General features: G+C 34.3%; 3 protein-coding genes and 1 long non-coding RNA gene across 9 annotated transcripts in view; 1 reads left to right on the forward strand and 3 right to left on the reverse strand.

Moving 5' to 3' along the window:
* Nucleotides 1-13,040, forward strand: part of LOC107861580 — a 33,583-nt gene extending 20,543 nt beyond the window's left edge. The window contains exons 11-15 of one of the 4 annotated variants that reach the window (XM_016706856.2): nt 211-285; nt 8,075-8,191; nt 9,420-9,536; nt 9,958-10,014; nt 12,593-13,040. In XM_016706856.2, the coding sequence (XP_016562342.1) occupies nt 211-285; nt 8,075-8,191; nt 9,420-9,536; nt 9,958-10,014; nt 12,593-12,658 (432 nt within the window). In that variant the 3' untranslated portion in view covers nt 12,659-13,040. Of the gene's footprint in view, nt 1-210; nt 286-8,074; nt 8,192-9,419; nt 9,551-9,957; nt 10,015-11,845 lie in introns of all 4 variants that reach the window. The other 3 variants (XM_047410218.1, XM_047410217.1, XM_047410216.1) reach the window with 3 other exon arrangements.
* LOC107861582 lies at nt 54-12,360 on the reverse strand. The gene is made up of 3 exons (XR_001671825.2): nt 12,222-12,360; nt 6,008-6,152; nt 54-332 (listed from the first exon to the last, which is right to left on the reverse strand). It is a non-coding gene; the product is annotated as an uncharacterized LOC107861582 (long non-coding RNA).
* Nucleotides 13,041-13,938: 898 nt separating the features above from the next.
* LOC107865784 (auxin-responsive protein SAUR32) lies at nt 13,939-15,429 on the reverse strand. Its single transcript, XM_016711970.2, has one exon. The coding sequence runs from the start codon at nt 14,656-14,658 to the stop codon at nt 14,068-14,070; it is 591 nt and encodes a 196-aa protein (XP_016567456.2). The 5' UTR covers nt 14,659-15,429; the 3' UTR covers nt 13,939-14,067.
* Nucleotides 15,430-18,597: 3,168 nt separating this feature from the next.
* LOC107861583 (helicase SEN1) overlaps nt 18,598-22,408 on the reverse strand; it is a 36,053-nt gene continuing 32,242 nt past the window's right edge. For 2 of the 3 annotated variants that reach the window (XM_047410219.1, XM_016706858.2), the window contains one exon: nt 19,051-19,862. In XM_047410219.1, coding sequence (XP_047266175.1) covers nt 19,761-19,862 — 102 coding nt within the window. In that variant the 3' untranslated portion in view covers nt 19,051-19,760. Of the gene's footprint in view, nt 18,998-19,050; nt 19,863-22,408 lie in introns of those variants that run through there. The other variant, XM_016706859.2, reaches the window with a different exon arrangement.

Genomic DNA, 22,408 nt, shown 5'->3' on the forward strand with positions numbered 1-22,408 from the left:
AATGCTAATGTGAAAATTGTTTACCAAGGAATGTAAACATCTACCTCCCCTGAAAGTTAAACTGATTTATGTATTTATCAGTTTTGTCATGTTAGTTGACCATATCAAATCCCACAAACAAAATGTTTATTAGACTTCAGCTCTTCTTTTTGGACCCGGTTTCCTCAGCATTTGCACAAACTTGAATAACCTGTTAGGATGCTCTTACAGGTGTCTGGAACTATTGATTTTGAAGTTCTTCGTGGCCTTACAAATGCACTGATTGCCGCGAAGAAGCCAGATGAGGTTGGTCGGTCAATCTGCTGTTTCCTCTTTTTAAATTGCTCCACTGCCTGCGATTCAAGACATGAAATGTTTCTCAGTTTCTTTGTTCCAGTTAATCACTTTTTGGACAGCTTAATAGTTTTGCGAGTCTGATAATAATACGAAGATGTCATCTTTGTTGGAACTGAAGTAGAAAAGGTAAGCCATATTAACCCTCATAACCAGGGTTCATAAGTAGAAAAGTGAGTCCTAGGAGTATGGACAAGTGATATTATGCACTGAGGTTGAGTAAACACCATTAAAATGTGTAAAGCTCTTTTGTGTTCAAGATGCTATCTGAAATTGAATATGTAAACTGCTATTTTTGCCTTTCACAAGGGTATGATTTTTATTAAAAAAAATTCTCCTCAGACGCCTGCTATCTTTCATGGACTCTTTATTTGTCTTGATGCACCTTTTAACACTGCTCCGTTACATGGACTTTTCATGCCTCTTGATGCACCTTGTTGAAATTGGATGTGACATATATTTGGTGTTTCTCATGGATCCTTCAAAATATATGAAAAAGTATATGTATCTGTACTGGATCTGGATTCAAATCCATGTAAGAGTGCATGTAACATAAGGCACCTGAAGTCAGTTGGGAGGATTGGCATGATCTCATCAAATTGACCAAACTTCTGCAACTTATAATGCGTGAAAGAATGATATGTGATATGGAGTACTATATTTGAACATTATTGGATTATGTGGACATTTTGAGAATTCAACTCCCCCCCTCCTACAAAACACCATCTCCACTCTCTCTCTATTTTTAATGAGCTTGATGTTTAAAGCTAATTAAAATCTGTTGGTTTCACTATGCTAGGTTGCTCACTTTTAAATCTGATTATATAACCATTCTTTAGTTGTTAGAATAGGTTGCTTTGAATAATTATTTCATTGCTAAGCCTACTCAGTTATCCTATTGATTTAGGTATGTCGACTTGCTAACTTTGTTGATGCAACTATTTCACTTTACTAGCTAACCTTGTAAACTATTTAGGGGTTGTTTGGTTGGGAATGTAGTTATGATGGGATTAGGTATGCTGGGATAAGTTATGATGGATAAGTTATATTAGGATTAGTTATGCTGGGATTATTTTTGGGTGAGTGTTTGGTTTGTTGTATTCAAAATAATATGCATGGTATAATTTCTAAAAATAAATTAATTGATTACCAAAATACCCTCCATCTTATTTAATTATTTTTTTACATATATTTCTTTTCAAGCTTTAAATATTTATTCTTAAAAATAAAACTTTCATCTTATTTAGCTTAATTTTTGTGTGTGTGCATTTTTATGATTATATCATGTGTATTTTAAAAATAAAACTTTCATCTTATTTATCTTTAATTTTTTTGTGTGTGCCTTCCCATGATTATGCTGCGTGTTTAAAAAAAAATCTTACAACATCTTATTTAGTTTGAAATAAAAACTTCCAACTTAAATTTGTTTAAAGTAAAAGAGGATTTGTTGTTTATGTCACTTTATTTAAACACATATCACTCATATAAGAAAATATTAAAATTCATTTTAATTGATATATACAATATGAATTTTCAAGTGATTAAAAAATTATTTAATTTTAAATATATAATTCAACAATGGAGTTGACATTTTTATTATTTTTTAGAGAAATTAAAATATATAAATAAGCATAATAATTATTCAAATAAATTTAACATATAATATATTCATAAATAATATATATATGTGTGTGTGTGTGTGAAATGAAAATCATAGGGTTCGAGGGTATTTTTGTCATTTTATAATTTTATACCAAGGATAAATTAAGTTGGGATAGTAATCCCACCATATCTAAGAATAACATTTCCCGGGACTAATTATTAGTCCCGGGATAAGTTATCTCGAATATTGACAACCAAACGAGTGATTAAAATTTTTATCCCGGGATTATTTACCTTAATACCGCACACCAAATGACCCCTTAAAGTATAAGCACTGTGGTGCTTCCTAGCACAGGATAAAGAGTAAGGCAACTTTATCAGAATAACAAATACTGAATTATTTAAAACAGAGAGAAAAATCAAACATGAAATAGATTTATTGAGAATGATAGAATTGTTGGATATTATTCAATGTTGTTGTAACGTAATACTCCCTTTGTCCAAATTTATGTGGCACATTTTCTTTGTAGTATGTCCCAAAATAATTTCCTTTCTATTTTATTTTCTTGAGAAGGTAACATTTTGTATATATTTATCAAAGAAACATTTAGGTTGTGCTGAAACCGTATCCACAAGTGATAGAAGAAAACTGCTCCGGAAACCTTAACAAAAACCTATGGGGTCTATCATTGAAGCAATATCTTCTATGTATCTCGTGTAGACCAAAAACAGAAAAGTCTGTATAATGTTAAAACTAAATTTTACCCTTAGTGAGATGATTTTGACGTCACACAAATATTTAGGAATTGTTTTGTACCACAAGTTTTTAAAGTCTTTCTTTTTCTTAAATTCCATGCATAATCAAACAGTGCCTCATAAATTGGGTCAAAGTGGGTAACTAAGTAGGCGTTTGGCCATAGATTTCAATGTTTCACTCTTTATTTCAACTTTATGTAGTTAGAGTTGAAGATGTAGTTGTGTTTGGTTATCCTCTTTGAAAGGAGAGACAAGAGCTTTTTTCTCTTTCGAAACCTCAGCAAGGACGTTGAGTCCTAAGTTGCTCGGCTTTCGAAAGCCAATACATCGGGTGCGACCAGACTTTCGAAACCTCAGCGTTTAAAAATGCGACCGCATCATCGCATTATGCGCAGATGCGATACGAAGCGGGCTCCCAGCGAGTCGCATCTTTGATGCGGTGCAATCTGAGAATTGCGGGTGCATCAAGCCCTGTTGCGTGATGCGATGCAGACGGCAATGCGATGCAATGTGAGCGCTTTATGGATTTTTTTAATTTTTTGGCAATTTTTAACTTGAAAAAAAGGGTTGGAAGTGAATTTTTTTTATGGGTAATTTTAAAATTTTAAAAAAAGAGTCAGAAGTTTAAGAAAAGACCGAAATAGAAGAATTGATACTCAAGGAATAGAAGAATTGGATAATCTTAATGAACTAGAAGAGCTTTAGATTGAACCATTGTTGATTTAGATTTGATTTTTCTTCTTTTTTATGGGTTTGTTTTGCCTTAAACTGATTTGTTGGTGTTTCATTAGAACTTTTGCTTAAATATATTGTCTTTATTGTTGATTATATAGTTGTTGTGGTCTTTTCAGTTATAACTTACTATTTGAATGCTCTATAGGTATTTTTTTAATTAAATTGCGCATCATTCAATGATGCGGTCGCATCGCATCACGCATCGCATAATGCGTGACACAGAGCCTTGTCGCTTTTTTCCGCATCACGCTTCACTGAACATTGTTTTGGTCAAAGTACCTAAATTTGGCTAACCAGATCGGGTATAGATCCCACACCCACATCCATGTCGTGTTGACACGGGTGCGACACCGAAAGTGAAGAGTCCGAGTAACTTAGGTTGAGTCCATAAGAGTAGGTATTATGTGATACTCCATCTTAGGATAAGAAGTCCCACATCAACCAAAAATAGGAGAGATATTAAGTATGTAAGTAAGCAAACCTACAACCTAGTGATGCATTTTCAAGCCATGCGGGTCTAGGCACAGAATGAACAATATCACTAACGGGTTTGGCCGTTATAGAATTATTGAGGGTCATGGAGATTATGTCTAGTTAGACAAGCAATTACTATTTAGGAGATGCCATTCATTTCGTACATACCATATTTATGACTTACTTTGCAATCACTAAGAAGGAAAATGCATGACCATATACTGAACTTGCTTGGATCTTCACTCTCGGTGTCGCACCTGTTTCGACACGACATGTTGTGGGATCCGTACCAAATTTGGGAAAAAAGGATTTGACCTCTTGTTCCGTCACTGTGTCGGACACTCGAGTTCGAGTCCGAACAACTTTGTCGTATAGAAGAGGTACACTAAAGGGTAGACAACCTTATAAATGACATGTTTTTCTAGGAAGTACATCCAATCTTCTATACATAAAGGAACCTCATGGGTGCACTCTCAAGTAAATAAGAGAAAAAAGGCAACTCCTCAAGTGAGCAAGATCTTTCTACAATACCAAAGCTCTCTTGTTTCTCTCTTTCCTAACAATCCATATTAATGCTAGAGGTGCAACATCCCAATCCTTTCATCTTCTTTTTCGTATTCTAAAAGCCTAGCTAAACATAATTCCTTTCACAGTGCCTGACATCACCCACTCAAGGTCAAACGACCTCGATAATTATTAGGAGGTGATTCACATCTTTCTCTGAGTCTTTACACATGAAGGACCAACTTACATTAGTAATTTTCCTCAAATTCTCCGTTGTCAAAATCAAACCTCTCAAAGCTAGCCAAGTGTGTCGAGGCTCTTTCGAAAACAGCCTCTCTACCTCCATTAGGAGTGGTAAGGTCTGCGTACAATCTATTCCTACCAAACTTTACTTGTGGGATTTCACTAGGTATGTTGTCAAAGCTAGCCAAGTGAAGATATATGTGTTTCTAAGTACACTAGGGATCCGTAATAAAATATATCGAAAGGTTGGCTCCTGTCTAACCAAAAGCTTCTCATAATAGAACTTAACAAAAAAGACATTTTACTCCCATCTCCCCACATCGAGTAACTGGTAAAGTTGCTGCCATATGACCAAGAGGTCACGAGTTCAAGCCTTGGAAACAGTCTCTGGCAGAAATGCAAGGTAAGGCTGCGTACAATACCCCCCTTGTGATGGGGCCCTTCCCGGGACACCGCGCATAGCGGTAGCTTTAGTGCACCGGGTTGCCCTTTCTATCTCCCTACATCATGACTATCCATTTTACCTCCCAGAAGGGCTATAATTGGAGATATTATTCTTTTTGGTACAAAAGTTCCTAAAAAAATGGGAAATGCCCTACCTTTGAGTGCAGTTTGAACCATTGATTTACGTAATTTAAAATAACAAATTAGGTTTACAATGAAGCCTAGAAATCAATCACTGATCCAATTTGAGTACCTCTGCCGGATAGACCTCAACAGAAAACTGAATAGTGAGGGCAACAAGTGATTGAGTGCAGGAGTTCCTGTGAAATATTTTTATTCCAAAGAAAATCAAGCAAAAGGTGAAATTATTCCACCTCTCCGTCTTGCAAGTTCCTCTTAAACCTCAAATCCCACTATACTTCTCCTTGTAGACTCCACAAACGTTGGATTGGTATTTCTTTTAGGCATTAAATTTTGTAGATATGCAGGCATATGAGTCTTAAATTCATGTTCCCATACCACCTATGTCCCCAAAAGCTCATCACACACCCTGAATGAAATGTTAAGAACCTTGTCAGCATTCATCCAAGCCAGCAAAGTTCAAATAGGGTTGATATTGTCACGCCCCGAACCTACACCCTGGGCATAGTTGGTACCCAATGTCATTGCTGGCTCGAGCGTACCCTTGGCCCGACATACTACTAAAACTGACATGGCAAGATAAGCGAAAGCACTGAAAGCATATAATAAGCTTCAATCATTATAATAAAGTAAAATACTTTTGTAAATATGGCTTAAAGTCAAACTAAAATCTGAATGTGTGCCTGAACTGACTGATCAACTAACTGTCTATCTATCCATGAAGCCTCTAAGCTGAGTACGAATACTGACTACTAGGACAAGGTGCCCGGTCTACCTTTATTTAAACAAACATAACTGCTGTGAGAAATCTGCAGACCAAGACCTCTGGAAGTATAGAGGCCCTAAGCCAAGCTGAGAAGGTAGAGCCTACTGGAGCATCTGATCACACCGAGTACCTATATCTGCACCATAAAACAATGCTGTGCCAAATGGCGTAAGTACATGAAATGTACTGTATGTAAAAATAGTTGAATGAAACAATATACTTTCTGATACAACTGAACAAATGAGACATAATTATGATATGTATCAAGATCATGAAATAACTTAATGCTGAGATATAAGGCATTCCGATTATCTGAATCATAATGTAACTGAATCATGATGTAAACTGTATAGTTGGAAACTTATTATGAACTGAGTAGCTGAATCATAAAGTAAGCTGATTGTCTGAAATCATAAGGAAACTAAATATTAAACATTATAAAGTTTTATTATAAACTAGTGGCGTTGTGCCAAAGATCTTTTTTCTTGAAAATTCTAAGTTTTTCTATTGGGTGCCCTTACCAAGGGCTTAAAGATTGAGTCGCTCAAATCTACAACATGATCCTATCCTACGCTGGCATACGCAGTTTCGGGGCTTATGTTATCTGAACTCATACCCTTCTTGATTAAAATTACTCCTCCCAAGACATACTTTATGCCCAACCTATAATCTTTCAAAATAATATGAAAACAAGTTTTGTTGCTGTGCTATGGAGGATTGGCTCAAAATCATATAAAGATCATGTTACAGAGCCTTGGCTTTAGTTCATAAGAGTATCATGCTAGTTGAGCCTTGGCTCTAATTCATAAGAAAATCATGCTAGTTGAGCCTTGACTCTAATTCATTAGAAATTCATGATTCTACGTTTTAAGACAACATTCTTTTTAAAATCATGATGAAATTCATAAGGTAACTTGTGAAAAATCCATGAGATAGATTCATAACACGAGATAGGGACAAATTCTGAAATTCAAATACATCATGGAGGATTCAAGGAACTTCCATCAAGAGTTGAAGGAAACTAATACCTGAGGATTACGACTCAAACCCTATCTCATTCGTAGAAGAAACTTGAATCACAAGACGTATTCATGAGAAGAATTTGGGTTCCCACACGTGAAGGTTAACCTTACATAGCTTACCTAATTGAGAATGTTAGAGCTTTGGAATAGAAACCTGGAGATTGCTTCTTGAACTTAGTGTAGTTTTCTTGAAACCCTTGTGGGAGCCTAGTGATTTCTAAGTGTTTTTATATGTCAAAACGGGTTTTAGAACGTATACAATGAGTACCCAAACATTGGAGGACAAAAATACCCTTAAATGGAGGAAGTGGGCTGACTACAATGGCCAGGGGGCTTCCCTGCCCATAGCCCTACCGTCCAGGGCTTTGGCCTCCGCTCCGACCTAAGCATAAAACTTCATCGAGTCCCGCTTTTCCTGACAGCCCTTCAGTAATGTGCACAACTTTTTACTCGGAAGTTGGATTGACGAGTGGTCAGTGGCATTGGAAACTAGACTCAAAGACCTTTAATTTGATAGGTGATGGGTTGCGTAACTTTTCATATTTTAGGAAGAATGCTAGTTTGAATTTGAACCTAGTAAAAACGTATACAAAATCTTAATCGGTAAGGAAGCTTTCAACTCAACTTTGTGCTAGAGGTATCTTATGACTTTAATTCACTTTCAATACACTTCCCACACTTAAGACTCAACCTTAACACCTGGGCACAATTAAATTCATGGGGTTTGGATCTAATTACATACATAGAGCAGTCCAAATCTTAGCCCGAAAGTTCAAGTTGTTACAAATATGCCTGCAATGTTGGTCTCTTGCATTGTTTCATAGCTAGACAACTTTATGACATAAAAGGTGATAATACCATCGTGCCAGATGATTTCTTGTATCGAGTTGCTCTATCATTCAGTCATGTCTAAGATTGCAAAGCACCCTTCTGCAAGCATGATAAGAAAATGGCCATTTATCATCTTTGTTGCCATAATAACTCAATTAGATCTGAATTCCTTTATGTGGTCATTTCAATATGTGGACTTGATATGGGTTTCTTAATTTTTTAGGCTGTTCAAATGCTTTTGGCATCGCGCAAAAGTCTGAAAGATGAAAAAACAAGTGGTAGCAATGATGAAACCCAGAACAGTTCTCTGAAATCAAAGTCAGAGGTAGAACCAATTCAAGTAAGTTCCTATAACATAGCATGTAAGTCCTGAGACTCCCTCAGTCCTAATTTGTCTGGCACAATTATTATTTGGAGAGAACATTTTTTTGCAAACATTTATTAAATATCCGTAAACTTTGCTTTGAAACTTGAGATGAGTTGACACTATTACACCCCACCCCCCCCCCCCCCCCCCCCGGAGGAAATAGTTGTTGGACTGCATCATGTTTCCACTTACTCATCTGGTGGCCTGTAAAACTTTCTTCATTAATAGAAGGATTACTGCATGGTCCGAACATTGGAGCAAATTTAAGAGAATGGAAGGAACATCAAAGATTAAAAAGAAGAGTAAAACTCTAGTTAATAATTTGAGTAATATGTCGATGGAGAAGAAGTTCCTAGCTTTAGATGACTAGCCTTACAGAATATCAGGTGCAAAGCTGTTAACAATGTCTACAGTTCTTTCACTTTGTTCAACTCTAAAGCTGTTGAAATGTATTAGTATTGTTGGTTAATATGAGCAAATATGGCAGTTCACATTTAATGAATATTAACTTCTTGGAACATGATAAACAAAGTTCTCTTTTTTCCTCTATGCATAGCACAGGCTGAGCTAGTCGGTCTCGGGGGAAGGCGCCTGGGTTCCAACCTGGGGTTTATTCTCACTTAATCTCAAGCTAGATGGGAATTTTATTTGAAACCCTTATGGAAGTATGAAATATGCTACCTATTATGCTCTCTTATTTCGTCTCATTTTGTGAATGTTAGATGCTATTATGAAAATCCTACTCAAGCAAGTGAGGCTAATTAATTCATTGGCAATTTGGAACTTTTCTCTTTTTGACTAACTTCTCTACAATTCAGCTTCAGCCACTCGAATATTCAATGTTCCTTTTCATTTCTCGTCAAATGAGTGGCATCTTCTTATGGAAATCCTAGCTATTATTAGCATGATTGGGAAATCTCATTGTTATTACTCAAACAAGCATGAAATTAGTCTCCTAATGCAACATTAGGTTATCCGTTTGAGCAAAACTAGTTTTTATATTTAGTTTCGTTAAGGAAAACAAATAAACAACGGCTTTCCCTAATGGTTACCTGCATTCTAAGGATATTGTGCAAGGTATCTCTTTCACATGTTCAAGGGACCAGTATCAAAGGCAAGGATTGTGGCACTCTCTTGCTTGAATGAGTGCACTCATTGCGCAGTTACCTTTTATTCTTTTTCTTCTTCTCCTTTTTTTCAGGTTGACCTGCTTCTTGGAAAAGCATACTCAGAATGGGGCCATGTCAGTGATGCTGTATCTGTGTATAATCAACTCATTTCTACCTATCCTGACGACTTCAGGGGTTATTTAGCGAAGGTTCTTTCCATCTGGTCAATATTTTACCGCGGTGGTTATTTGCATTTTATTCACTTAAAGATTCCGCGGCTACAATATTTGGAAATCATTGTGAACAGCACAAAAATTTGGTTTTGTGCAATTATTAGTCTTAGTAATATTATGTAATTGATGTTAAGTTAATTACAAAACAAACATTAGATTTCCTAATCTTTCAAAGCTTAGTTTTAATGTGGAGATAGTAAAGATAGATTCAAAGGAAGTGTCAAGTGTACCAGCACCAACAACATACTCAGTATATCAAAGTAGAGTAAATGAATAATAATCAATAAATAGCATAATATAATATAAACTAGAAAAAGATTTCATGAAATCATGATTATTTTTTGAACTTTAGATGTTTTTATTTGTAAGTTTGATTTCTTCATCTCGATTTTTGTAGGGTATCATTTTGAAAGAGAACGGAAATGTTGGTGATGCGGAGCGGATGTTTATACAAGTGAGTATATATATGAATAGCTTTATGAACAGTCCCATACACCCTTCCCACAAGTAGACACCAAGATAAATTCTTCCTTCCATATTATTGGTCATTAGTTATAGTACAAGTAGGGTGTTCACGGATAGGTTTGGATCGATTATTGATTAAAATCAGAGTCGAACTAATATAATTGGTTTAAAATTATTGAAATCAAACTAAACTAAATATAATACATATATATTTATTGGTTAGGTTCGGTTATTTGCTTAACAATCATGCACTAAAAGAAAAGAAATAATTCATTCAAAAGGACAAAGAAAAATACTACTACTCCTATAAGCAGGGTGTGCAAAAACTGAACCGACTGATAAACCAAACCGATAAAAATGTTATTGATTTATTGTTATTGGGTTATTGGGTTAACGGTTTTTTAATGGTTTTATTAAAAAAGATTATTAGGCTATCGGTTCGGTTCGATTTTTTCTTATTGGGTTATTGGGTAAACTGATAACCCAATAAGAATATATATATATATATATATATATATATATGACTATATTTCTCTTTAATTTCTACAAATTAACAAACCTATTATTTCAATTATACAAACTCTTAATTTCTTCTAACAACATTTAGTTTAAACTTGAAAATTCTTGTAAATTAAAACACATCATATAGGATTTTCGGTTGCAACTAAGATTCGTTTTTTTTTCATGTTAGTTACTACTATTTCTATTTTATGAGTATTTTCTTATCGGTTAAATCAAAAACCGTACTGTTAAGGACTAAAAATCGATAAACCGAAAATTGAAAACCGTTAAAAAATATCTTATTGATTTGGTTATTGGTTTAACATATTTAAAAATTGAAGACCGATAAACCGAACCGATAGTATATAAAACTGAACCGAATCGACCGATGCACACCCTTACCTATGAGTAAAGGGAGTTCGAAAAGAGGTTGGTTGTATCCAAGCCAAAAATATCAAGAAAAATAAAGACCTTTTCTTTGTGTTGATATTATTCAACATACATATAAATTTCGATAAAAACATATATAAGATATTTAAGTTATTCAAATTTATTATATTTAATTTATTGGTTCAGTTATTTCTTTGCTTTTTTTAGCAAAATCAAAATCAAACGAAATCAAGTATTATCGATTTTTAAAAAAGTAAATTAAAATCGATTTAGTTCAATTTTTCGGTTTGGATCGATTTTTACCCAAACCGTGAACACCCTTAGGTACAGTAATTTCTTTCTAGATATGATAAATGGTTTATCCTTCTTATTGTGAAGCATTTTTGTTTTACATTCTCATGTATTGTAAGAAATAATGGAGAAAAATATCATTGAATTCCAAGAGGAAGACAACTGGAAAATAAATACCACCTTCCTTTTCGTCACAATCATTTCCCACAAATGTGCTCTCATCTTTCAAGAAGAGATTTCCACCTTTGAAAAGAATGTCCTCACACCATAGTGGATTGTTATACCGAGTATAGCCCTCAAGAACTACACTACTATCAAGGTTCACACTATTAGGCACTTCACTAAAAGTGATCTCACACCACCTTCAAACAAGATATTGTACTTAAAGAAGAATGATTAATCAAAGGAGAATTAAAACATGATCTTTATGAGCAAAACAAGTAATAGGATATTCAACAAAAGATATGCTCAGAGAGTCACCCTTATTCAAATGATCAACTTTATTAACATTATCAATAACTTTAGGCTCATTAATCACATCACAAGTCTACTCAATTAGTGAACCACTCTCACAAGCAAGTTGATCAGCACAAATATCATATGACAATGTATTACGGGTTGGATGTCTAATTGTCCAGACGGTAATGATAGTAGCTTGTACCTGAACTGGTGGCTTACTTTTTCTAAGTAATGGGGAAGAGGACCGAAACGTGCCACTGAAAGACTCTACTGAGACAAAGATGGGCTGTCAAGAACGTAGAGGAGGTAGGATGGGCAGCTGGTCAGATCTAGTACATTAGGTGGATACAAATCGATCTCACAAAAAAAATCAATTCGATCATCAATAGGATCAGCTGGTGTATCTACTCTCTCAACAATGACATTATCAATATGTGGTACAGAATCTTTAAGCTCGCATAAAGACAAGCCATCACTTGCACTTTGTTCATAGACAATTCTGAAGTATTAAGTTTCGCTATTTTACATTGAAACTCACAAGAAAGGTCTTCTTACCTTGAAATGACACTCCCGTCATAATGTTGGAACACTCGGAATTGCATTTATCACATCTTCAAGGGTAGGCTTCTTGTTGGGAACTTGTGTTTCATCATTCGTCATGTTTGCAAGAATCCTTACAAAGAGAAGGGCAAAGAAAAAGATTAGATTCCTTTTTCCACTCTTAGGTTGCACTTTACACTCTCTTACTCCTCTCAAATTTACTTTTGTCTCTCATCTTTATGGGGCTTGGAGTAAGTGCCCAAATTTCCTTTACGGATATTAGAAACACTAGATGGAAAGAGAGGTTTTTCCCATTGGTCCACGACTTTCTCGAACCATTTGCTTTTCTTAAGAATTTGCTCTTAAAATTTAGATTTATTTGACAGGCAAGATTCTTTGCACCAGAGAAGGCTAAGGCGCTTGTTGATAAGTATTCAAAACGACTTCCCTGATACGAATTTGTGAGATTCTTGGGCTACTTAGAGGTAGTAATGGATCTGAAGGGGCTTCAGTACGAATAGCTGGGTGCTACTGGATGCATATTCAAGACATACTAGGCTAGCTACTTGTGTACGTACGTACACACAGGATATTTCTGTTTAAATAATGTGGCACAGCTCGGTTGGAACTACCTTTATCCCTTTTTTTTTTTTTTTTTTAAACTGATTACTCAGTTGCTTTTCTATGATAATACGCGAGGTCTAAGTTAATCTAACTGACGCACTAGTATTTGGTTGGCAACCAGATGAAGGAAACAGAGCCATCAGATTGATTTACCTTTTTGAATTAAACAAGAAATACACTGTTGAAATAGATAGTCATTCATTATAGTCACAATTGGAACTACTATATTTTTCTGATAAAACTTTTATTTCACTAAAAATAAAGGAACCTCTAATAAATTGTTTTTCTATATGTAGATTGACCCATTAAAAATAACAATTGAAAGAAATAATTATTGCATCTAAACAAGAAATAAAAAGCTACACATCCGTTGATTTGGTTAATTATTTTTTTAATTTGACTATAAATAATGGAACTGTACAACCGCAACTTAAGTTTTTTTTTTTAATTGATTTTAGCCTAAAAAGGAAAAATACACAACTGAAATAAATAGATAGGTATTGTATCAATGAGACATGCACAGTTGGTACAATATATTCGGACAAAACTCATTTTATTATTTGGCTAAAATGATTGGATCTATTCGAGCCAAGTTTTCTTCCTTTTTTCTTTAAAAAAATTGGCCTTGAAAAACATACAATTGATATAAATGGCAAGAACAAGTCATTATTGAATTCAATGGACAAATTAAAAAAAATGCAAAACTGGGGTAAATTTTGCATTATCTGTTAAGCTGAAACGAGAAGAAATGTATACAACTAAAATAAATAAATCATTTAAAGTTGAAAAATAGCCTAATTAAGAATTGAGTTTTCAAATGAATTTTTTTTTAAAAAAAAAAAAAAAAAAAGGATCGCCTAGTGCCACATTAGCGTCCAGAATGGTAAAGAGCATCAAATAACCAAGTTCAAAGGGTAATAAAATGTGTCGAGTTTAGGATAGTCTTTAGATATTATTGCCTTGAAGCTATGTAGGAAATGAGAATAGTCAGTATATATATAGATATATATGAATAACTTGAGAAGGGAGAATAGAGACGAATTGAAGAAAAGAAATACAAAGCATGCATGCATGCATGAGATCGATGTAGGTAAGTTGAGACGAAGAATAACAACAGTAAATATTCGTTGGATTTCTCTTCTGTGGTAGTACATGCTTGATGAATATAAGGGGAAAATGAATGAGAAAAAGCAGTAGTACATGCAACAATAAAATATTTGATGGATGATATGGATGGTCAACTGCACAATTGAGGAGGCATGATGTTTTGGTGATTGTCTGGAGAGCAGCAGCCGACGTTGTGAATGATATTATCATTCTCATCAGTACTACTAGGGGACAATGGTGGTTGTTGTGTCTTATTGTTAGAATTAGAAGGATGATGAGAAGATTGTATGGTTTTCAAGATGTTCTCAAAGAGAGAGACTTGACAAGGGATTTTGAGGATTCCCTGCTGTTGGAAACCAAACTCTTCTTCAGCTTCCCTCAAGAGGACTTGAAATGATTGGTGAGCCAAGTAGTCCATTGGGATCACAAATCTCTTCTCCTCCTCCCCAACGGATACTGCAAGGCACCCTTTGGGGACTGCAGCAGCATCAATATTATTGTCCAGCCTGTCCGAGAATGAAAGGGTTTTCTTGAGAAACTTATTGATGCCATTACTAGTACTGGTGCTGGTGCTGGTACTGCGTTGAAGGTGGATGGAGGAAGGGGATGCAGCTGCAATCTTCTTCCATTTCTTGAGCAGCTGCTGAAGCCTAACTATTTGTCTGATCTTATTACTAGAGCTTCCAGACCTAGGAAGCTGCTTATAGCTTGATGCATCCATATTAATTAATTACTCCCTTCAATTGACTAGATATATAGCTAGCAGCTGGCCATGCATATATTTATAGCTACCATTCCATTAATTTAATTAATTAATAATGAATCATTCTACGTACTGCCCATAATAAAATTAAAATTAAATAATGCAGATCATGAACTGTTGCCTATAGGTACGGTACTACCTTCATCAATCATCATTATTATTATGATTTTTAGCAATCTCAATCAATAAATTAATCTACAAAGATAAATGGAGCAGCTAGTCTCTCGGTTTTTGTTTGGTGCCTAATTAACCATGCACCGTCAATATTAGATTACAACATAGTTGCAATAGTCAATTCAGACGCAGCTTCTTTTACGCTATAGCTGGCTGGCTTTAATTTCCAGTTTCTAAACTGTAGCAGTATATACCGTATTCTCATCCATATATATTAACTGCCTTCCACCTCTGCATGCGGGCGGCATCATATTTTCTTGTGCCATGTGGTTACCTAATACTCCCCATTCCTAATCCCCTTTATTGCTCCTTTCTTTTCTAAATTAGGGCTACTTTTAACGCGAAAAACGCATTTCTTAACAAACCGTTCATTTCTAGAATGTTTTTACTAACTTAACCTCGGAAGAAAAAAGAAATTCCAACTTTCTATTGATTAACTACTTCAATCATATGTTCTAATTTTTCACTCAGATAATTATACATAATTTACATGATTTTAATTCTGGTCCTCTGATATTTTATATATATATATATATACAATGTTTAATAGTTTCTTGATTATATAAAAGAAATTTTATTTAAAGAAAGTAAAAGTGGAAGAACATCATTAATGCCTTTTTGATCATCTTACACATCATCAATCACGGATGTAGAGTAGAAGATGTGGGTTCCTGAGAACCCACACCCGCTACCATAAGGCTTAAAATTACATAGAAAAATCGCTAAAACTTATAAATATTAATAGGTGGGAACCCATAACTAAACCAAGGGATAGCTTAGTGGCAGGAAAGGAGTCATTGGGCACCCACAAGTTTAAAATTCTGAATCCGCCTCTACACACCATTTATTTTAGGAATGAAAGGAGTAATTCTTTTTCATACTCTCTCTCTCCCGATATTACTCCCTCCATCCCAAATTACCCATCCCAAATTGAGGTGGCACATTGATTAAGAAAAATAATAAATAGAGTTAATACATAAAATGACCGTAAACTTGACACCAAATTATAACTTTGACCTTAAACTTTGACAGTGCACAAATATGACCTTTAACTATTCAAACCTGCACTAATATGACCTTCAATCCTACGTGGCAAAATGCTTGTTCAACACGCAAAACTGGGCTCGTCCAGCTTAAAATCTAAGGGCATAATACATAAATATGACCTTTTAACTATTCAAAACTGCACAAATATGACCTTTAAATGACTCTTCACAATTATTTCTTCATTATTTTCGGCTCAAAGATGAAAATGACATCTAATTTCTTTTGTCATTGCAGAAAAAGAGCAATATTGAAGATTTATTAATTACGCGAGTCATCCTCATATGAAAAAATCGAGCGGGTATGTATATATATTATAAAGCAGAGGACGAATTTAAGTTATATAATATATCTAAATATTATTTATTTAAATATTAAATTAAAGATGAAACTATACTAATAATAAAAAAAATTATAGTTTTAATAAAACGTTATTAAATTAATGTTATTAAGGATAGTAGCAGTAATATATTAAATTAACGTTATCAAATTAACGTAATTAAAATGTTATTAAATTAACGTTATTAAATTAATGAGGGGCGGACCTACGTGGTTGCCATGGGGTTCACCCGAACCCCCTCGGTAAAAAATTTACGTTGTATATATATAAGATAGAAAATGTATATTTATGTATGTATATTAATGTTGAACCACATAAAACAAGACACTTAGATAGCCCAGTAGTGTTATTTGCTCTTCTTGGGCGCTTCCTTCAGCCTACTGTGCAGGTTCGATCCCTGCTAGTGGCTGTTTTTTTTTTTAGTTAAAAAAAAACTAGGTGTTGCTGCTATAGAAATAAATAAAATAATAATAATAATAATAATTTTAAATTAAAAAAAAGTTAGGTGCTGCTATTATAGAAATAAATAAAAAAAATTATGATAATAATAATAATAATAACAATAATAATAATAATAATAATAATAATAATAATAATGATAAAAACGACGTCGTTTTAGCACAAAAAGCAAAACTTTGACAGTGCACAAATATGACCTTTAACTATTCAAAACTGCACAAATATGACCTCTCTCCAAGTCATCCCTTTTAACGACGTTGCACTGTGTGATTGAATTACCTTTCCACGTAGGCGCGAGTGAGACTCACGCATGGGGTTGCAAAATTGGAGGTCATATTTGTTCAGGTTTTAAATAGTTAAAGGTCCTATTTGTGCACTATCAAAGTTTAAGGTCAAAGTTATAATTTAGTGTCAAGTTTAGGGTTATTTTTATGTATTAACTCAATAAATAACATGGCTAGTTTACCATAGTACCCTTATTAAATGATATTTACATTTTAATTTAAAGAAAAAATAATTAATACAAAGGATAAAATATAAAAAAAAAAATTATCTTTTCTAAAAAGACAAGTAAAATGAGATATCAAATTAAAAAATTTGAGACGGAGAAAGTAGTTAATTACTTTCACATTTGCACGCTCTTTTAAGAATTATAGATAAAGATAGTTATCCTAATTTACCCCAACCTTAATATATTTGTTGGAACTTTATAAACTTGTTTTTACACTTTCAAAGAATATTAATCGTAGGAATAAAATGAAAAAAATTTAATTACTATTATCTTAATGTAATAAGTAATTTGAGATATATATTTTTAATAATATAATCGAAACGGATTCCGTAGGAGTATTAAATTACTTGACTCTTTCCTTTTTCTTTTCTAACTCCACTTTCTCTTTACCATATTAGTTGTTCCCCTTTAAATAGTTATTTTTAAATTACTTGTCCATTCATCAAACCAAGACAAAATTAAATAACAAATTTCCATTTTGCCCCAATGATTAATATTATTTTTGAAAACCTAAACATGTTTATAAGTTTTAAAAAGTTTCTTTTCTAAGGAATGGATTAAAGACAAATTAGTAAAAATTACGTATTTTATGAATTCTTAGTGTGTGGAACAGTGAAAGTGGACAACTAATATGGAATGACGAGAGTATTTTCTACCGTTGCTTCTTCTAAATTGTTTCAGGATCGTAACTATAGCAGTCGACCGACTCGTCCACTCTTTGCATAAACATTAAATGGTCACAAAGTAATACTATTAATTAAATGATGAGATATTAATTATGAAGAAACTAAGGGGTGGGAATAAAGAAACTAGGGCCCCATTATATTAAATGATTGGGGGGGGTTGGGTTAGGCACATGAAGATGGAAAGTCAAAAGAGGTTATGATAGGAATAAGAATGATTAGATTAATAGGAGGGTTCCGCTGCGCAGCGTAAGACGTGGGAGCCTGAAATAACGTGAGAGATTCATTCTTGGGGAACTTACACTTTATATAAGTTATTAATTCCTCTTCCTCTCATGATCCACTCCACCTGCCCATGTGATCATAATTAAGTGCACTATACGTACATTTCAATGGTACTCCCATGTTACCCCACTACTTTTGCATGCCATTCAACATGTTTCAAATAGATGGTATATGCTATAGTGATCTATATGTTCAAATGGAGGTTAGAGTGGGCTATTTTAGTCATTCGGTTTTAAAAGTTTTATTTACCAAAAAGAATCACACAGCCTCGAGGGGTTGCATGTAGCATAGGGGAGTATATATATGCGTGGATATTTCTTTTATATTGGATCTCCCATGTTAATCTTACAAGAAAAGAACAGTTCAGCCCATTCATGTACCAAAGAAATTGTAACAAGCAATAAGAGTAATTTGTGGCCATCCACCTTTTGACTCACAGTTCTATATGAACTTAACCTGCAGTGAAAACAATCATAGCCACCAGACACTAGTTTCAGGGCACACAACCTGCCTCAAGAACAAAAAAACATGAAATGGAAGCACAAACAGGATGATCACTTTTGAACAATTTTACAACATCAGACTTCCAATGTTTAAGATTTCTTATGGAGTACTTAACCTCGTTGAAACAAAAAGAAGAAGAAAACTCCTCTATCTCCATTGAATGGGAACTCCAAAGAAGGAAACTATTCCCACCTTGCACGCCTCAAATGTGACACCCGACCCCTCTGGAACCACACACCTCTCTCTCATAATAACCTTGATTAATATGACTCCTTGAGTCAGAAGTTGCCTCTAGCTCTATAAAAGTAAAACATTATCATGAGATATAGAAAGCACCAAGGACCATACTGTTGCAAGACCACTATAAACAACATTCATATACCTACTTTTTGAAAATTCAAACCAAGATTATACATAGTGAGTCAAAGCAAGAAGGGAAACTGTATCAAAAAATCGGGCCTAAGCATAGGGCATTATTGTTGAATATAGAGAAGTCAGAATGCTAGCAGATGATTAGGTTTAAGAAATCCAAAATACTAAATCCATCTAATAGTAATATAGTTCCCAACTAAACTGCTAAAAAGAAATACTTTTACAACAGTTGAAAGTAACATAACCAAACAAAAAGAAAAAGAAAACAAGAAAATCCAAAAGCCTGTATCTTTGTTGCAGTTTCTGCTACCATTTCAGAGGAACAATGACATGTAACCCAGTCAAAGCAATTTGGGATTTCCTCAAGAAAGTGTGTCAGGGAGGAACAATGACATGTAACCCAGTCAAAGCAATTTGGGATTTCCTCAAGAAAGTGTGTCAGGGAGATGAAAGAATTAGAGGAATTAAAAGTACTGAAGTAAGTTAGAGAATTCGAGATGCAGCGTATGAAGGAATTTGAAAGACGGAAACCATTTAGGATTATTAAGCCAGGTTGTTTGGGATTGCAAATAAGGTAAGAATACTTGGAAATGATCTTATTGACAATAGAATAGTTCAAGAGATACTTGTAACCTTACATGAGAGATATGAGGCAACAATTGCTTCGTGGGAAAATACTAAAAAGTTGTCAAAGCTTAGCTTGGCAGAGTTGTTGAGTGCACAGCAAGCACAAGAACAGAGAAGGATGATGAGGCAAGAAGGATCCGCCAAGGGAACCTTTCAACCGAAGCTGCAATTTGATTCGGGTGTCAGGGGAAAAAAAGGAAAAGTAAAAAAGGGAAACTAAGAAGCTACAACAATGAGAAATAATGCTATTGTCACCAGTAACAACAAAGAAGGCAAATATCCTCCTTGCCAGGATTGTGGGACAAGAAATCATCCACACTTCAAGTTTCGGAGAAAACCTTCTATGAAATGCATAGTGTCAAAAACTTGGTCATGCTGAGATTATCTGCAAAGAGGAGCAACTATTTGTGGCTACCTATTTTACAAGCAATAGTTCAAGTGAAAGTTGGCTTATTGATAGTGGTTGTACGAACCACATGACCAATGATGAAAAGCTTTATAGGGATTGATTGATCAGTTAAACCAAGAATCAGAATTGGAAATGGAGAATAAATCCCACAAAAAGAAAAGGGGACGGTAGCAATTGAGAGTTAGAAATGTACAAAACTTACTCATGAAGCTTTATTTGTTCGTGAAATTGATCAGAATTTATTAAGTGTGGACTACTGCTAGAAAATGGATTCAAATTATTATTTGAAGACGAAGCATGTCTGATTATCAAATGTTAAGAATTAAAATGCAGGGAATAAGTTTTTCTGGACACATAGCTTTCCAAGTCAATCCACTGTTGTGGAAGATTGACGCAAGAGTTTGGTGATGAAAGGCTATGAACAGGTCTGAGGAGTACCGGAAACTTTTGCTCCAGTAGTAAGAATGGATACAATAAGAATGCTTTTGGCTACAGCAACACATAAAGGTTGAAAAATTTTCCAAATGGACATTAAGGTTTCAGCGTACTGAGACGAAATTTATGTTGAGCAGCCAAAAGGTTTTAGTGGAGAAGGTCTACTTATTAATGAAGCTCGAAATGGACTAAAACAAGCTCCTAGCGCTTGGTACAGCAGGATCGATAAACATTTGCAAGACTTAGGCTTTGAGAAAAGCTTAAGTGAACCAACTCTTTATGTCAAGACAGTTGGCTCTAACATTATCATTACTTCTATTTATGTGAATGACTTGTGATAGGAAATAATGTTATGTCAATTGAAGTATTCAAGAAGGAGATAATGAAAGTCTTTGAAATGACAGAACTTGGCAAGATGACTTATTTTCTAGGAATGGGGATCAAGGAAACTCAAAATGAATTTTTTTCTCTGCCAAAAGAAATACTTGAAGAAAATTCTAAAGAGATTTAGAATGAAAGATTGAAAGAGTGTGAATACTCCAGTGAATCAAAAGAAAAAGCTGCGAAAGGAAGATAGAGATATATGTTACCTTAATTGAAAAAAAAAAAAAAGATGGAGCTGAATTAGTTTATGAAGGATTATAGAGACGTTTAATTAGATACTTGATCTATTTCACATCAAAACAAGGCCCGACATCTTATTTCATGTGAGTGCTTACAGTGGTTGAGCTCGGTCAACTGATGATATGAGTGTTTTTCTTGGAGCTCAAAGAAACAAGAAATAGTGGCACAATCGAGAGTTTGAGGTAGCAACAGCTGCTGTTAATTAAGCACTTGTGCTTAGGAAACTGGAAAATTATAATTGATTTGCAGCTGAAGAAAGAAGAAAGTACTGAGATTTTTGCGGATAATCAAAGCTGCCATAGCCATATCTCAAAGATCCAGTCTTTCATGGAAGAAATAAACATTTCAATATCAAGTTTTACTTCTTGAGGGAACTGCAGAAAAGTGGTGAAGGGATATTATTGTACTGCAAACAAAGAATCAAGTGGAAAAATTTTTACTAAGTCATTTCATGCTAGCAGATCCAAATTTCTTATAGAAAAGTTGGGTGTTAGCAGCTCCTGATCCAGGAGGAAATGTTAGTGCATCTAAGGAACTGATTGTGATAGAGTCAAAGCCCTCAGTAGACTTCTAGGAGACCAGTTTTTCTCGTTGTTATCCAGTAGCAGTTATAGTCCCTATTTTCTAGCCATGTTAGCAGATCTATTGCCGTCCTATTTTCTATTTCAACAGTACTGCTCTTGTATTTATTCAAGAGTTTGAAATTTAATAAAAAACTAGTTCCTCCAACTCAATTCTTCTCGCTTCTGCAATTTTAAACATCAAATTCAGATTTATGCTTGGTAGATAACAGGGATTATATTTTCGCTAAGAAGATTGATAAAAATTTGTAATTTATCCACTTGATATTGCACAAGAAGTCTTTTGTGTGTGTTAGAGGACTCCAAATTTGTATATAACAGATATGCCACAATGTATATGTACAGACATCACAAGGGTGAGAGAAGTTAAGGAGATACACAGGAATTTTACGTTTTACGTAATAGTACATTTACATCAAAGTTCTAGCTTGAGTCCTTATTTGTTTATGGATGAGCTAATCAATGTATAGAGGAGATAAAATCTTATATCGCAAGCTAGTTCCAGATAATGCGTGTTAATTGATGAAACCAGCTACCAACTCAAGAAAAAACTTATACTACAGAGAAGCATGCTAGAGAATATAATTTTATGATTAGTAAAGTAATAATTTTAGGAACTCCAGGGTGTTTTGAAGAGCTGCACAGATTATTACTGAGGAT

This window comes from Capsicum annuum, chromosome 3 (genome assembly GCF_002878395.1).
Source record: "Capsicum annuum cultivar UCD-10X-F1 chromosome 3, UCD10Xv1.1, whole genome shotgun sequence".
Classification (NCBI taxonomy): Eukaryota; Viridiplantae; Streptophyta; class Magnoliopsida; order Solanales; family Solanaceae; genus Capsicum; species Capsicum annuum.